The 18,230-nt window shown below is 44.7% G+C and overlaps 1 protein-coding gene and 1 non-coding gene across 2 annotated transcripts in view; one reads left to right on the top strand and one right to left on the bottom strand.

The window, feature by feature from the left end:
• The window catches only part of tbc1d10a (TBC1 domain family member 10A), a 78,662-nt gene that overhangs the window by 26,895 nt on the left and 33,537 nt on the right, over nucleotides 1–18,230 (top strand). Inside the window, exon 2 of the mRNA XM_033043319.1 lies at nucleotides 6,761–6,860. Coding sequence (XP_032899210.1) covers nucleotides 6,761–6,860 — 100 coding nt within the window. The remainder of the gene's footprint in view (nucleotides 1–6,760; nucleotides 6,861–18,230) is intronic.
• On the bottom strand, nucleotides 12,958–13,153 carry LOC116987694. Its single transcript, XR_004415758.1, has one exon. It is a non-coding gene; the product is annotated as a U2 spliceosomal RNA (small nuclear RNA).

Raw genomic sequence — 18,230 nt, 5'->3', positions numbered from 1 at the left:
GGTTATCTCCCTGATACTTATTTCAGGTGAATTTATCCTTCATTCCTAAGGATTGTGAGATTTAGAATGAGTGCTGGGACCGATGTAGGGTCTAGACCCGAAACATTGACTATCCCTTTGCATTCACAGATGCTTCCTGACCCGTTGAGTTCCTCCAGCAGTTTGTTCTTTGCTCCAGTTTCCAGCAGCTTTGGTCTGTTGTGCCCCTTAATTTTTAACAAAGCTTAGTCATCACGTTTAGTTTAAAAATCTTATTTTGAAGAAGAGATGGAAAAGGAGAATGTGTATTTTAATTTTGAATTGCAATGTGCAAACAGGAATGGGTTGGATTGACCAGTCTGCATATTAGCTGGAACAAATGACAATACATGGCTTCCTTCTGGTTTTAAGGTAGCAGGTCAGATTGCCTTCTAACTTGTAGGTTGATTGTATGAGCCATACCAGGAATTAGAATCTCTCGGTCTTTAGTCCCTATTGTGATGTGACATATAGTTGCAGAGATAGTTGTGGAATGTAAATAAGCTATTATTTATCTCAGTAATTTACCCAGTTTCCAGAAAGACAGATATATTTTGTGCAAGTAAATTGTTACAAGCTGCTCCTAACTTTAAAAAAAAGTATATATACTTTATAAAAACTTTTGCTTCCACTCAGATGATTGTAGAGATCTGAGGCTTCTCAACTTTCCTTTTTGGATTGCCTGTGTATTAAATCTTGTACTGCTCCAAAAAACACAGACAGAAAACTTCTCCATGGATTTCCACGCCAATGCTATGTGAAACACAGGAAGTTGCATCATCAGTGCGTTTGACTGAGATCCAGTCACATCACCTCCCCATGCATTGCTGTTGATACAAGATACAAGATAGATTTATTCATCACATGTGCCAGGTGGCGCAGTGAAATGAAATTCCCATACAGCCAAACAATAAAAAAAGGGACACAACACACTATAGGGTTTGACATAAAACATCCCCACACAGCAGAATCAGAGTTTCCCACTGTGTGGGAAGGCACCAAAGTCAGTCTCTTCCAGTCAGTCTCTGAGTGGCATAGATGTCATGTTCAATGCCTGGCAGGGTTACCCAATTTCCCTAGCGGCACACATTGATGGTGGAAATTAGTTTGGATGATCTGACCAACGTAATGTAAGCAATGTAAGAATTGTTGGCTAAAAGTTAGGAATCTTTGCAGTTCACAATATTGGAAAATAATATCCAAAAATTGTATCACCGTCAATTGTATCACCCTGTTTCGGGTCCAAAACCTTCTTCAGATGTGAGTCTGAAGAAAGGTCTCTACCTGAAATGGCACCTATCCATTTTCTCCAGAGATGCTGCCTAATCTGTTGGGTTATTCCATCATATTGTATCCATTTATCTTTGGTATAAACTAGCATCTGCGGTCCCTTTTTATTACATTTAGTTCTGTCAGGTTGGACATTTAAGCTTGGTGCTATCCAGTTATTTTCAATTGGTTATGCAAGAGAGTTTCATCTTTAAATGTTCTGAATCTTTCTTTCAATGAGAGGGTTACCTTTATTCATGAGCTTGTATTATTTAATTACATCGAAAAATGAGGTTGAGAACTTCAGTATGATCCAATTCAGTGGATTTTGCAAGCTGAAGCTTGTTTCTGGAACAGAAGTGGTCAGATATTAAATAATGCACTATATTTGTTGGCAGTACTTCCTTGTGAATGTAGGGGATGCTGTTTGAGGAAGTGACTGCTTGTTATAAGTTACTCTTTGCAGTTGTGCTCTTTGCAGTTGCACACTTTATAATGGGGGGGAAAAATAACGTGTGTCTTGTGGGGATTTAAGTGGAAGCTGCCCATGAAGATCTTTGCCTGGTAGTAGTATTTTCGTCTAAAAGGGCAAAAAATATAAGTCTGAATTGTAAATTTGTAAGTTAGTCCAGCATTTAGCCATTGCCTCTCTTGGCCTTGTATGTCAAAAAGTCCCGAATTAAGCTTTTGCTTTGGTAGCTAGTGTTAGCTGGCGATGAGCTACTATTACTGTTGGCCATTGGAATTGCTTTTGCAGCGTGCTGCGGAAAATTGTTTCAATTATTTTAAACTACTGAAAATATTCTTGTCTTAAGATCTATTTTGTCACTATAAGAAGCAACTGAATATAGCATCTATTCCTTTTCTCCAGAGATGCTGCCTGACCCACTGAGTTACTCCCGCATTTTGTGTCTATCTTTGGGATTAACCCGCATCTGCAGTTCCATCCCATGCATTTCATCTGAACCTGTTCTATGTTTTAACTTAAATGTTTTTATTTCCAATATCTACTGCACAATCTAAAGTGTACTTTTTAATCTTACTATGTTCTGAATATCAGAAATAAGCTCTTCTCCGCATCAAACAAAAGTATTTACTTAATCTTTGGTACCTCTTTAGTAAAGATGAGCTATCTTTACAATTGGTTGGAGCTTGGAGTGTTTTACTTTCAATTTACTAACATGTATTTAAATCTCAGAAAAAATAATTTGACAGAGTTGTGTGTTCCAAGTGTAACAAAAGAAGCATTTGATACTTCTATATTCTGATATCTTTAGGATTTTATTTTTAGACTTTCCTGGGGCCAGTGATCAGCATTGAACTGTGTAGCCAAACAAAGAGAAAAGGAGGGGGTAGCTTCCAGCACATAGAAACGTAGAAAATAGGTGCAGGAGTAGGCCATTCGGCCCTTCGAGCCTGCACCGCCATTCAATATGATCATGGCTGATCATCCAACTCTGTATCCTGTACCTGCCTTCTTCTAAAATCTAACAGGAGTGATGAATATGATGTTGGAGGTCCAAAAAACAAGAGGCAGGTGGTGCTTGTCCACGGCAATGGCAAGCTGTGCTGTATTGGGTATGTGTCTTGCTTACCCAGTCCCTCGAATTCTGGCAGCGACCTCTTAAACCTTCTCTGCACTCTTTCCAACTCAAAGGCATCTTTCCGGCAAAACTGAGTTCTTCAAATGTGACCACACCAACATCTTGTACAACTGCAAGTAACATCCCAAATGTTATACTCTGTGTACTTACCTGCAAAAGACAACTAGCCAAAAGCCACCTTCACCACCCTGTCCACCTGTGACGCCACTTTCAGGGAAATGACCCTGGAGTATGTACTTGTACTCCAGGGTCAATTTGTTTTACAACACTCTCGAGCCCTACTGTTTAACTTCCAAGAATGCAACAATTTGCACTTATTTAAATTAAACTCCATTTAACATTCTTTGGCCAACTTACCCAGATGAGTAAGATCCCTCTAATTTTTGATAACCTTCCTCACTGTATTATACCACATATTACTAACAATGCCTTATACCTTCTCATCTAATGATATACATGACAAACAAAATGGGTCGAGCACCTGCCCTGAAAGCACACCACTGATCACGGGCCTTCAGACTGGAAAATAAAGCTGCTACTGTCACCCTCTGCTTCCTTCTGAAAACCCAAGCGGTCACGGGAATAACGTATAAACTCCGTACAGACAGCACCTGTCGTCATGATCGAACCCGGGTCTCTGATGTTGTGAGGCAGTAACTCTACCCCTGTGCTTCCGTGCCACCCATTTATGGGACTCAAATTCAGGAGATACTGTCTCCCAGGCACAATCCTAAGCTTATTGGTAAGGGTGTCAAAGGGTATGGGGAGAAGGGAGGAGAATCGGGTTGGGTGGGAAAGGTAGATCAGCAGAGTAGACTCGATGGGTGTGGCCTAATTCTGGTCCTATGACATGAATTTATTTCGAATCTAGAGAAGATCAAATAATCCAGTGCCAAGTTTACCATAATGCAGGTGCTGGATTGATTTAAATCACCGGCGTTTTGTTGTGAGGAGAGCAGGATACCTTTCACGTGAGTCAGTTATCCAGCCAAGGGAATTACAGTTATAGTCCTGCCATAAACATTAAATCAGAATGATCATCCATTCCAGTAAAATAGTAATGGGTTTTAATTCACACTCTGTTTAAAGTTAATTTGTGTTAAATGGTGTTTATAATGCTGCGAAAGGAAATGGCTAGTATTTTCTCTGAAGGCCATGGCATCCTGTTTGACTTGATTTCAGTTAAGTTAAGAGTGATAAACTTGATGTAAACCCTCAAATTAGTTTTTCATAAAGCAAATTAATATGGCTTCTGATACAGTAGGAAACTTCAGGAAGGAATGTTCCTTTTTCTATAGTTTAAAATAAAAAGATCATACTTTGATAAATTCAGCTTTTAAAGTGATATTTTTCCATATTGCACCTAGTATTGGTACTGCTTAATGTCAAACCCAGTTTGAAATAGTGAGGCTAGTAATCACTAAAGCAGGAAGCAATCACAAAATAGAGACACTTCTGCATTGTTCTGTTTCCCAACAGCGTATGAAAATGGGACGGTTGGAAAAGTAGATGTGTGTTATCTAGTAGCATTAGGAGTGGAATATAAAGTCCAACCAAGCAGGCAAGAAACAGATTGTATGTGCTCCTGTTAGAAATGGTCATTGCAAGTCATGACTAGTTCAGGAGCAGTGGTGGATGCATCCAGCAGCTACAATTCCTCACTCCACTTTTACATTACCCAGATAATCTATTTGTTCGAGGCCAACGCACCACAAGCAACAGCTGAGAGAACATTTGAAACGAGTGTGTTCAGATCAAAGTGAGTTCAGACCATTCTCTAGATCACCTGGACACAGTTCCCAAATGTGTAGGAAGAAACTGCAGATGCTCCTCCATTGTCAGAGTGAGGTCAAATGTAAATTGGAGGAAAAGCACCTCGCATTTAGTTCAGTTTGTTTCAGAAATTACTGCAGATGCTGGAAAAATCAAAGGTGGACAAAAATGTTGGAGAAACTCAGTGGGTGAGGAAGCATCTCTGGAGTGAAGGAATAGGCGACGTTTTGGGTCGAGACCCTTCTTCGATGTCAGGGGGGGCGGGATAAAGAAAGGAAGAGGCGGAGACAGACTGTGGGAGAGCTGGGAAGGAGAGGGGAAGGAGGGAGAAAGCAAGGACTGCCTGAAATTGGAGACGTCAATGTTTATACCGCTGGGGTGTAAACTACCCAAGCAAAATATGAGGTGCTGCGCCTCCAATTTACGGTGGGACTCACTCTGGCCATGGAGGAGGCCCAGGACAGAAAGGTCTGATTCGGAGTGGGAGGGGGCGTTGAAGTGCTGAGCCATCGGGAGATCAGGTTGATTGTTGCGAACTGAACGGAAGAGTTGGGCGAAGCGATCGCCAAGCCTGCACTAGGTCTCACCGATGTAGAGCAGTTGACACCTGGAACAGCGGATGCAATAGATGAGGTTGGAGGAGGTGCAGGTGAGCCTCTGCCTCGCCTGGAAAGACTGCTTGGGTCCTTGGATGGAGTCGAGGGGGGAGGTAAAGCGACAAGTGTAGCATTTCCTGCGGTTGCAAGGGAAAGTACCAGGGGAGGGGATGGCTTGGGACGAATTGAACAGGGGGTTACGGAGGGAATGGTCTTTGCGGAAAGCAGAAAGGGGAGGAGATGGGAAGATGTGGCCAGTGGTGGGATCCCGTTGGAGGTGGCGAAAATGTCTCGGGATTATTTCGTTTGGGCAGCTTGTAACCCAGTGGTATGAATATTAATTTCTCTAACTTCATGTGAACATTGCATTCCCTCTCTCTCCGTTCCTCGCCCACCCTCGTCATCGTACTAGTTTCACCGTCATCCTATTGTGTTTCAGTGCCTGTGGAACATTATCACCTGTCCCACAGGCAACAATAGGCTCCACCTTTCCTTAATTATCATTGCTTTTTCCCATATTTTCCATTCATTTGCCCTATATTTCTCGTTTCCCTTTTCCCTGACTCAGTCCGAAGAACGGTTTCGACCCCAAACCTCACCTATTCCTTTTCTCCAGAGATGCGGCCTGATCCATTGAGTTACTCCAGCTTTCTGTGTCCGTCTTTTTGTTTACAGTAGTATATGACGGGTAGTACTGTCTGTAACATTTCATCAGATCTGGGATGTGGCCCAGATTAATAGATGAAGCAGATTGGAATCACTTGCAAGGTGAAATTAGCTGTCAATATATGTCTAGGCACTTAGAGCAAAACTCCATTATATTGGCAAGTAGATTAGATATTTTTTAATCTGTATTAATTTGTAGTACTGTATACTTGTTAAAAAATAGTGCGTGTAATGTTTTCCTTAAATCTTTTAAAGTATTTCTGTACTGAAGGAGGACTGCCTTTGAATGTTGGAGCTGCAGTTCTTTGTAGGAATCGTGGGAATATGTGAGAAACTATTAATAGATCTGTAGACTTTGAAGCCCAACAAATGTACCAGTGCTTTCTACCAATGCCACCATAAACTGCGCATTCATAGATCTTGGTGTATAAAATAGCTGTTGTATTTGCCTGCATAAGGTCTTGTACCAAAGTGCTGCTTTTCATGTACAATATTTTGAAATTTGAGAGATGGGATAAGTGCTTAATTTTTCTTTTGAACATGCTTTCAAAATGTGTCATTTTAAATCTAATCACAATTCTACGTAGTGCAATCTATCCTTGCTCCAGTGCCTAAAATAATATTTTAGTTTAAGCTTTCATGTCAACACATTTTGCATTTTTAAAGTCTTCGTCATTTTGGATGTGCTTTCGTCTCTTCTGGTAATATTTGAATAAGCAGTTCTAGATATATCCTCACTCGTCACAATCTTCGAAAGTGAGCCTGTGACTGTGCCACTGTTCTTAACTTTAATTGAGCTTCCAGTCTGAAGAGTAATATGCAAATCTTTTCCAGGCAATCTGAAATACCACCTGAGGTACTTCGACAACGGGAATCCAAATGGCTGGACATGTTGAACAACTGGGACAAATGGATGGCCAAAAAGCACAAGAAGGTAAGACTGGTTTTGAGATGAATACTGTATCTTTGCTGACATTGAGTACGATTTAAAAAAAGATGCAAAATTTGCTGGACAAATTCTTCTTTTAGCGTGTATACAATATAATTTGTACGTTGTTCTTAAACTATCAGTTATGTTTCCCTTTTCTGCCCAATTTGGGCTTTATAATCGTCTTTATTTAGCTTAATATTTTTTAAGTGTGTGTCAAAATAAGTCTCTACCACATGGATGAATAAGAAAATATGCTTTCCTAATTTAGACGCATGCCATTAATGCAAACTGGTATGAGCATTTCAGAAATGTATATACATTTTTGTGAAAGAAGGCAAGAAATATAAACAGGCCTATCTATCTTGCCTTTTGTTCCCATAACACTACTTGGTATTCAAGTTTTGTGAAATGGGCACTTAAATCTGTGGAGTCACATTACAATGTTAGGATATTGATCAATAAAAATCTGAAAGTCTGAGGATGTTCTCATTTCTGAGATCTTTTTGCATTCCAACCTGTTGAGGTGTTGCATAATTGATTGTTCAAGGTTAAAAGCAACACTTTTCCATATTTGTGCTGTACTGTAATTGGCAGTTGTCACTATTACCATGAGCAATATAATTTATTTTTATCTTCCTATTTTTAATTAATAGTTATTCTTCCTCTTCATATTTGAAGTTGTTAGTTTCCAGAATTCGCTTGCACGTCATTCGATTAGTATCGGTGGCTACTTGACCCTTGGATTTCTGTGCTACTCAACAAGAATGGGCAGGGACTTGGACAAATAGTCATTCCTCTATTTATTTTAGAATTGGAGTTGTTAATGTCAATTTGTAGTGGAAATTATGATGGTTCTCCTTTTCCTTGTTCATGATGTGGTAATGGTAAATCCAGTTGGAGCACAACTGAGATAGACACAAAGTCAGTGGCATAACTCAGTGGCATCTCTCGAGAAAAAGGATGGGTGATGTTTTAGGTCAGGACCCTTCTTCAGACTGAAAGTGGAGGGGAGGTAACTACAGGCACGAAAAGGCCACAACAAAGCAGGCCGGCAACAATGACCAAGAAAGAGCGGAGCCCATCATGGCCTGTTGTTGGCTGGGGAAGAGGTGATAACAAATGGATACATGGATGCAAACAGTGGGGGGGGGGGGGGAAGAAAGCGAATGCAGTGTTACTTGATATTAGAGAAATCAATGTTCATACTTGTAAGCTGCCCAAGTGATATATATACGATGCTGTTCCTCCAATTTGCGTGCGGCCTCATTCTGACAGTGAGTCAGTGGAGCTATAGCGAGACACGTGTTGTCAAAGTGATCTTTATTAAGTTAACACACAACAGCTCTCAGAACCACAAGGGGCAAGGGCGTTACCAACAGTATATATACCTCAGGGGTGACCTGCTCTTCCCCACTATACCAAGTCACATGACCCAACCCCCAGAGCTGAGGGTTCGCACCACGAGTGGCTAACCACCAGGGACTACCACAGGACCCCCCCCCCCCCCCCCCAGAACTATAGGCACGGAACCAAAAGCAAAGACGAACGAGGCGTTGGCCCCTCACATCGACTAACAGTGATTGAGCCCGCAGGAAATCAGTGCCCAGCAATGGCTGGGACACGTTGGCAATGGTGAATGGCCAGGTAAAATGATGAGTGCCAAAGATGAGCGGGATCGTGTGGACGCCGTAAGTCTGTATAGTGCTGCCATTCGTGGCAGTTAACAAGGGCCCCCGCTTCCCAGAATGAGTGTCCACCCCTGATGTGGGCAAAACGCTGACTCCACCAGGAATCGTCGTCCTGAGTGTCGGTCCCATGCATACAGGCGGTTTATCTGGCCGACCGCCGAGGTGCTTACTGGCGGCATGGCCCCTGCATTTCCCGGAAGCGAGCAGGGCAAGCGGCATTGGCGGGCCACGGATCCCCATGGTAGGTGGTAGAAGCACCACTTTCTCGTACCGGTTTCTCCTGGAGCGGGAGACTAAGCTGTGCCCCCTTGTGGGCGTGGACCCTGGTTGCTGTTTTTTCCAGGGCGCTGTTGACACCGATTGAGAAAATCGCTGCCCTGCTGCTTGAACAGCCACAGCTCGTCGGCGCGTTCTGCTAGCTGCCGGGGGTCGTCGAAGTTCTCACCTGAGAGCAGCAGGCGGATGTCGTCCGGCAACTGCTCCAGGAAGGTGTATTCAAAGAGCAGGCAAGGCCGGTGGCCATCCATCAGCGCGAGCATTTCGCTCATGAGGACCGATGGCTTGCGGTCGCCGAGCCCGCCCATGTGGAGGAGTCACGCCGCTCGATCCAGGCGGCTGAGTCCGAAGGTACGGAGAAGCAACGCCTTGAGGCCCTCATACTTATCGGCATTTGGTGGCTCGCTTAGGTAAGGAACCAAGCGACCAGCCATCTCCTGATCGAGCGCGCCTACCACGTAATAGTAGCGGGTGTCGTCTGCTGGGCCTCGGCCTCACCCGGGGCTGTGAGTTCCAGAAAACCGGCAGCTTGAGTGCAACAGCGTTTTGTTGGGCCGGATCGGTGGCAACGGGCCAAGCTGACTAGGCAGGCATCCACCCGTCTGTCCTGCACGTAGGCGATGGTATCTCTCAGCAGCGCTAGGCTGTCTGAGATTTTCCTGCCAGGTACAGCACAGGTTTGGTCCGGGTGGATCACCCGTCCCAGAGCAGACTTGACCCGGTTGGCGATGGCCTTAGACAGGATCTTGTAGTCTACATTCAACAATGTTATGGGTCTCCAATTCTTTATATCTTTCATCTCCCCCTTCTGCTTGTAGATTAGGGTGATGCTGCCCTTCCTCATGGAGTCTGACATGCTGCCGGCTAGAAGCATGTCGTTGTACACTTCCAGCAGGTCCGGGCCCACCCAGTCCCACAGAGCCGAATACAACTCGGCCGGTAAGCCATCGCTTCCGGGAGTTTTACTCGAGTCAAAGGAGCGGATGGAGCCAGTCAGCTCCTCTAGGGTCAGTGGTTGGTCCAGACTCTCCTGCTTGCTGTCCTCCAAGACCTCCGTGATAGAGGACAGGAAGTTCTGGGAGGCGGTGCTGTCTGTGGCCTTTTGGTCATACAATTCCGAGTAAAAGGATTTGCAGACCCTCATCATGTCTGTCTGCGAGGATGCTACCGAGCCGTCCTCCTCCCTAAGGCTGTTGATCACAGAGCTCCCCCTGTGAACCTTATGGAAGAAGAAACGTGAGCACGTCTCATCCTGCTCCACATGGCGGACCCTGGATCGGAAGATGATCTTGGAGGATTCAGAGGTAAAGAGCCGAGCTTGCCGGTCCTTCACCTCTCTAAGTTCCTCCCTCACATCCACCCCCCTCGACTGCAGAAGGAGCAGTTGTTGCAATTCTGTCTGGAGTTGGCACAATTCCCTCTGACTCTGTCTTGCTCTCTGAACCCCTTTGGCTATGAAGAACCTCTTAATGTTCTCCTTGGTTGCTTCCCACCAGAGTGTCGGGGAGTCAAAGAGGGGCCTCACCGTTCTCCAACGTGCGTAGTCCCTCTTTAGCTCCTCAACGTTCTCTGGGGTCAACAGCTTCACATTTAACTTCCACGTCCCTCTGCCTGCCTTCCGGTCCTCCTGTAGGTGACAGGAAGCCTGAAGGAGGCAGTGGTCAGAGAAGAACACCGGCGTGAGGTCGGTGTGTCTCACCGTGACGGCCTTCGTGGTGAAGACGAAGTCTATCCGGGATCGGGCCAAACCGTCCGATCTCGACCAGGTGAACCGCGGCTGGGGCCCGCCTGCAGGGTCGCTGAAGGCGTCGTGCAGCCTTGCGTCTTTTACCGTTTCCATCAGGAACTTGGACGTGCTGTCCAGTCTGTTGTCGGCACTGCCGGATCGTCCAGCCGCATCAATGATGCAGTTGAAGTCACCGGCCAGAACGAGCTGCCGGGACGTGGCCAACAGCACTGGGAGCTGCTGGAGAACGGCCTGCCGCTCGCTCCGCACGGGTGGGGCATACACATTAATCAGCCGGAGCGGAGAACCACGGTACATTACATCCACCACGAGGAGACGCCCCGCAACCACCTCCCTGACCTCAGTGATGGCGAAGTTCCCTCCCCGCAGCAAGATCCCCAGGCCAGAAGCACGACAATCATTGCCCCCCGACCACACAGACAGTCCGTGGGGCCACCATCGCGACCACCTCCGATAACAGCGGAGGTGTGGCAACCCGCACTCCTGTAGAAAAGTCACATCTGCCTTGACCTTGGCCAGGTACTGCAAGGCATTAACACATCGCGCAGTGCTCTTCACACTGCGCACGTTTAAGGATGCTAGTTTGAGCTCCATTGTCCTTTAGAGTCCGTTTTCCTGCTCCCTCATGCCCACCGCTTCGGTGAATTGCCTCACCTTTCCTGGGCTCAGATACCCGGCCTCCTCAACGGGTTGGGTTTCCCCTGTGGTAACCCGAGGTGTCGTTGGGGGGGGGCTGCTCGTTTTACCCCCTTCTGGGTGCGCCGCTTCCCCCGTCTCTCGTGGCTGGGGCTCAGTGACAGGCTTACTGCTCCCGGAAACTCGGAGCTGAGGCCCAATGGCCGCTGCACTGCTCCCGGTTGCCCGGAGCTGGGGCCCATCGGCCTCTACGATACTCCCGGTTGCCCGGAGCTGGGGCCCATCGGCCGCTACAAAGCTCCCGGTTGCCCGGAGCTGGGGCCCAATGGCCACTGCACTGCTCCCGATGCCCTGGGGCTGGAGCCCCTCGACCGCTGCACTGCTCCCGATGCCCTGGTGCTGGAGCCCCTCGACCGCTGCACTGCTCCCGATGCCCTGGGGCTGGAGCTCCTCGATCGCTGCACTGCTCCCGTTGTCCTGGGGCCGGAGCCCCAACGACCGCTGCACTGCTCCCGTTGTCCTGGGGCCGGAGCCCCTCGATCGCTGCACTGCTCCCGATGTCCTGGGGCTGGAGCCCCTCGACCGCTGCACTGCTCTCGGTCTCCTGGTGCAGGTGTACAATCGTCCTGCACCTTCTCCTTTCCGCCCCGATTTTCTTCTTGTGGGGTTTCCCGTTCGCCTCATCCTCCGACGAGGAGAGGTTTCTCCCTTCTGTCAGGGAGAGAGACCGTTTTTTGGTGGTTTTTTTGGGCTTGCCATCCCTTTCTGGCCTCTGCTCCGTGTGCTGACCCTTCTGGTGTTTTTTGGATTTTACAGTAGTCCAAATTTGCTCTCCCCCCTCCTCCATCGACTCTCCCTCCTGGGCTTGGTGCTGGAGTTCTCCTGGCACTTGGGGGCTCGAGGTGGTTGAGGTGGCTGAGGTGGTTGGGCTGTCCTCATCCCTGTTTCCCCTTTCTGCTGGGGACTTGGCAGTGGTAGTGGGTGTCTCACCTACCCTGGGGGTGCTGGAAGCCGCCCCTCTTGTTGCCTGTGCATATGTGCATGCTCTTTTTGGGCAGGCCCTGTAAAGGTGGCCTCCCTCCCCACACAGGTTACAGTTCTTGCTGGCCTGACAGTCCTTTGTCTCGTGGCCCTCCATTTTGCAGTTTTTGCAGACCACTGCATTGCATTGGGCCATCACATGTCCAGGCTTATTACACTTTCTGCAAACTCTGGGCTGCCCCACGTAAATTAAATATCCTCGGTTTCCTCCAATTGCGAAAACTGATGGAGGGTGGAGGAGAGTTCCTTCCTTGTCCACCCTCAGTTTTACCTTGACCTGCCGCTTGCTCGTCCAAATCCCATGCAGATCCTTCACGTCCACGCTGTTCACTGCTCCGTCGACGTAGCGAGCAAGGAAGGTGAGGACATCCACTACGGGCACATGTGGGTTAAACATATGGACCGTGATCATCCTTTCCTTTTGGTTTGGGAGGGTGTAGAGTGGCTGCACCTTCAGCAACGACAGCGGAGCTTCATTCCCCTTCTCCTTGAAATCCTTTAGCAGTTTTTGCCATCCTGTCGGAAGCACAAATGTAACGTCAAAATAACCGTTACCCGGGAAGTCCTGGAGGCAGTAGATATCCCTGGGCTCGAACTTGCAGGTCTCCAGCAATACCTTCTTTACAAAGGTGTCTCGACTGAAGGGCATCCCCTCACTGAGATCCTTGACACTAATCCTGAGGGTATTGCGGATACCCTGTCCTCTGGTTCCCATTGCAGCTGCCATTGCTACGATTTTTTAAATCGTAATCTGCAGCTCCTGTCCTTAAAGGACCGCCAGGACTGTTCTAATAAGAACAGATCTCTTTCCCTGTTCTAACAAGAACAGATGCTCTTTATTTAGCTCTTTTACTGACTGATAAGAACAGATACTACACTTGATCTTAGCCAAAAGGCCGAGAAGCGATATGTGCTAAATCATCACTGACTACTTATAGTCCTCTGTCTAACTACACGGTGGATAACTTTGTAGGATGTCTGGTAATTGGATTCTTGTGCCTTCACAGACATACTGGTCGCTATTGGGGAAATGACCTGCACAATTCACTGATCATAACTTTTAATGTTTTCCTCCTGCATTTGTATGATATCATTCTCTTCATGGTGGCTGCTGCTAAATGTACCACTGGAGTTTCTGGCATTTACGAATAATTTGTTTCTGGCATGGTGATTTTATATTTATCCTGTTTATCAATTTTCCAAATCGAAGAGATATTATACGGTATCAATTTTATGCTATTTGGAATTGTACTTTGAAGTGTTGTGATGGAAGTACAATATGATTCAACTGGAAACTAAAGGAACTCTCCATACTGTGAGGAGGGAACAACCACCACCCAAATTACCGGCTAGGAAAAGTTAAATATTGAATGAGAGTAATTTATTTTCACCAGATGTGTAACTTGGCCAAAATTTAGACATTTGTAGCCATGGTTACTAAACAGAACTGAAAGAATAGAAGTATCCCCAGTTGTGCAGCTCGATCTGATTTTAAAGATTGTAGAGCCATTTTAAGTAATCCAAGTTCTTGATGGATCTAATATGGCTTTACAATTTGATCTGTTATGGGACATTTTGTCTTTTTTATTTCTTCAACTTGCTCAATGTTTGGGATTAATTGTGTGCTAATATGCAAAAATTGAGAAGTAGTGGGTTGATAAACTAATAAATGCAAATTGGGCAATATTTTTTATCATCAACATTAAGCAAGCGTGTAAAACCGAGAATGGAAAATCAATTACTTGATGCCTTTGATTTATCAATGTTTAATGTTCAATATCCAATGACAATAGCTTAGATTTTGCAATCGGCAGCAAAGCAGCAATTCTTTTCACTGATCAAAGTCACCCTTGTAGGAGAAACTGATCCTTTATTGACGTCTGTTTTTATCAAGGGTTGGGTGAGTTGGATCTCTACTGTTCAGCATTTGTATTGTCAGCAAGTTGGTTGAGCACAATATATATCCTTCCAGGAAACTACTTTTGTCTTGAAATGCTGTAGATAAAGGATTGGGAGATCCACAACAGTGAAATCAAGCTGGATTTGAGTTGCCAGTACTGTCCCTGCTTCTTTTTCACCATGGCCCCCGCTACGTGGGCAAGATGAGGACAAAGGTCGGCCCCCTCTCACCCAGGTGCTATCCACAAGGCTTATTACTAAACATTTTTAAATGAAAAATCATGAAAGTACATGAATACATTAATGATTTAAACCATTGAAATAAAATACAAATCAAATTCCATCTGAATTCCAGGCTGGAAATCTTTATTTAAATGAATAGTCATTCCTATTCAATTCTGGGCCAGACCAACATGGAAGAGGGGGACTTCTCCAGCATAATGCTGAGGAATCTTGAGAAGATTGATCAGGAATGTTGGACTCCACCAGCATGGGCTAACCTTCTGGACATTTCTTACAATTCTGTATTTTGCAGCTTTTTACATTCCCTTATCCATGTTCTCAGTGCATGTCTGTGCTTGTTTCTCATATCAACCAGATCACATCAACAGCCTGGCAATGTGACCTCACCCTGGCAGACAAATTCCCTTTATTCTATCTGGCTTTCCCCCACCCACTCTGAACCTTAAGGCCAACATGTTTTCTCATTTCAAGTTCTTTGACCTGAAGCATTAACTCTTTCCGTTGATGTTGTCTGATATACTGAATGACACCAGCATTTTCTGTTTTTATTTTAAAATTCCAGCATTCAGTCCTTTTTTAAATTTTCATTTCGCAATGATCATTCACTATCTGGAAGCTGTTGCAAAGGGAACATGCTTTATAATTATTTTGCATTGCTCTGTACTCTTTCCTTTATCCTTTATGTGAACAAATCAAGCCGTCCATAGACATAGTCGTCTCTCTGACTGGATAGCATGCAAACAAAAGCTTTTCACTGTACCTCTGTACACATGACAATAATAAACTAAACTTGGTTGTTGGAATTTTCCATTGAATGGTTAGCACTAAACATTGGCTGTAGCACTAAACACTTGGCTAAGGACAGGTCCCATATGAAAGAAGGTTTAGAGTGCAGTCATCTTACAGTTTTGTGATTTAGCCATAAAGTTTCTCTGTCTTAAACTATTTGTTGCATTTGAAACCCAGATATGCTTCAGCCAATAAATGACCTTTATGCAAGCTGCATTGACCCATGGTGACCGTTCTTAACTGTTTATTGTTATGCCATGGTTTCAGAGAGATGTAATGATACCCTTGATGTGAGCTGCTGTTTATGCATTTCTGTCTTGCCAAAGAATTTGAACAATGATTTATTTTTAAAGAATATTAGTAAACACTATTGGTACATTGAACTAGTTAAACTTATGGTAATTGTACAGAAAATATGTTAACAGCCTATGATAATTTGTGTTTCTTTCAAATTGCCGAATATTCCTAATATCTCCCTTTATTACCGGGTGGCGCTTCAATGGCAGCCTCGCCTACAGTCTGTCTGCCTTTTCATCTTTTTGTTATTTTTAGTGTGTTTTAACAGTTTGTGTTGATGTTCTCTGGTTTGTTTTGTGTGAGGGAGGGAGGGAGCCGGTGAAAACTTTTTTTCTATCTCTTACCTTGCCGGAGATGCCATTGTTTTCCGGATTGTATCTCCGGTCATTCTGTGGCCTAACATCGTGGAGCTGGAAGCCTTGCTCGGGACTGACTTTGAGCCCCACCACAGGGTGTGGACTTTACATCGGAGCCGATTCCTTGCCAGGGATTCCTTGCCTGTGGACTTTAACATCAAGGAGCTCGCAGTCTCGGGTTGTGACCGTCGGGATGCTCAAAGCCGCATGACGCTCAACCCGGGGTAGATTCCCCCCCCGATGCAGGAGCTTGATCGCTCTGACAAGGATGCCCGCAACCGGCTACAGGAGTAAGATCGTCCCGTCAATGGAAGGTTAGAGGCCCTTGACCGCTGGAGGTCAAAGAAGGGAGAGATTGAACTTTTCTTCGCCTTCCAACACAGTGAGGACTGTGGAGGAGTCGCTGTGGTGGATGTTCATATTAAAATGTGTTTTGTGTGTTCTGTTGCTTTTTATTAGTATGGCTGTACGGCAAATGAAATTCCTCGTATGTTGCAAAACATACTAGGCTAATAAAATATGATTATTACTAAAGGAATTCAGTAATGTTACTTAAACGTATCTGGCTTAATCACAAGATTGTGCTCTGGAGCTTGTCTTTATGGACATTATTTAGTAATGTATAATTTGCTGGCATTTTCCTGTCTCTTTTGCCCCGGTTTCCCACCTTTTGCTCTCCTTTCCTTTGCTGCTCCCCCCCCCCCCCCCCACACCAAACATTGATTAAATGAAGATTCATGGGTTTATATCAAGTATTCCAGTGCTGCTAATTCATTCTGTACCACTTCATGTCCTTAAAATTATCAGGTTGCCACATCCAATATTATGGAATATTTCAGTAGTAATGGAGCTTTCCCAGGATTCAGAGAGAAGTTACCTCCAAAGGAAAAAGATGCTAGGTTCATTAATTGGCCACTAATGCATTAATGGATCTGATCATGATTAATAATGTAAGAGACTAGCCTTGGTCGATAGATTAGTATTGGGAAATAACCTAAAGTGCCTGTTCCACTGCAATTATTTTTAGAATTATGCTGACAGTGATGAAGGTCAGACTGTAGACTCACTCAAACAAAGGCAGGGCAAGCGGACTGTAAAATTATACTTTTCGCAAGAGCTAGCACCTTCAGATAAAAACTATTAAAGTCCAACTCTAGATATGTGCACTTCGAATGATGGAGCTGATTTTAGTAATGTACAACTAGCTTGTGTTTTTGCATTCCATTTAAGGACATAGTTCAAATGCACTGATGGAAACCAGGTCTCCTGTTTGAATAAAAATGGGAGAGCAGCTTTTTATTGCGATATCCATTTATCTGCAAGCAATTTTCCTGTGTTTACCAATGATATGTATCCAAAACAAAAATCGCAGACCATATAATTCAGTTTAATTTTTCATGCTTCTGTTTTCCATTAAGGAATGGGAGGAATTAATACTTCTTGCTCGAGTTGCTTTTTTCAATTTTGTATGGATATGGCTGTCACTAACAAAGCCAGTAATTCATGCACATCTCTTGAGTTGATTTTGTAAAAATAATTATAGATGACGCAGCAGTAGAGTTGCTGCCTTGCAGCGCCAGAGATCCGGGTCCGATCTTGACTACAGGTGCTGCCTGTACGGAGTTTGTACGTTCTCCCCGTGACCACGTGTTTTCTCCGGGTGCTCCGGTTTCCTCCCGAAATGACGCAGAATTAATTATCAGCACTGGAATATTTGAAAAGAACCCAATAAATCTTCATTTAATCAATGTTTTGTGGGGGATGGTCTCCATCAGTGCAAAATCATGATGGTTTGTATGTTAATTGGCTTCTGTATATTGTTCCTAGTGTGTAGGATACAACTAGTGTCTCCATGCTGTATCTCTAAACTGAACTAAGTTCATGTGGTGACGATACCCGTACTCAATAGTTGTTGCTATCTAGCTGGGGACTATTATTCTAATCTGACGACAAAGAAGGAATTTCCAAGAATGGATGATTTGTGACTGGAAGGGAAGTTGGAGCTAACAGTGTTGTCTCAAAGTCTTCAGGGTAGCACTGATTGTGTGAAGAACATCTGCTCTGATTAAGAGATATTTTCCTTTAGGTCTGTGCTGGAGGAAGTTTAATATTATTGAATTTCCCCTCTTTGGAAAATGTCCTTTTCCAAAAAAAAAAGGGTAAACTGCCTTCAGCACAGTTTCTTGGAAACTGTAGATATGGTATCATGAGCTGTTGCAGTGTGTGTTATGGTGCTTGAGGCCAGTAGAATGTTTAATATGCCATTAAAAATGCAAAGTTACAGAACATACTTTGTAGTGAATATTTGTCCAAAACCACAGCAGGTTCTTTAGATTGCATATTTTGAAAACCATGGAAACTGCTTCCTTTCTTTGTATGTGTCCATGGAATTCTTTGGACA

This window comes from Amblyraja radiata, chromosome 25 (genome assembly GCF_010909765.2).
Source record: "Amblyraja radiata isolate CabotCenter1 chromosome 25, sAmbRad1.1.pri, whole genome shotgun sequence".
Classification (NCBI taxonomy): Eukaryota; Metazoa; Chordata; class Chondrichthyes; order Rajiformes; family Rajidae; genus Amblyraja; species Amblyraja radiata.
The sequence above is the reverse complement of the archived record's forward strand: the minus strand, read 5'-3'. Positions and strand labels throughout refer to the sequence as shown.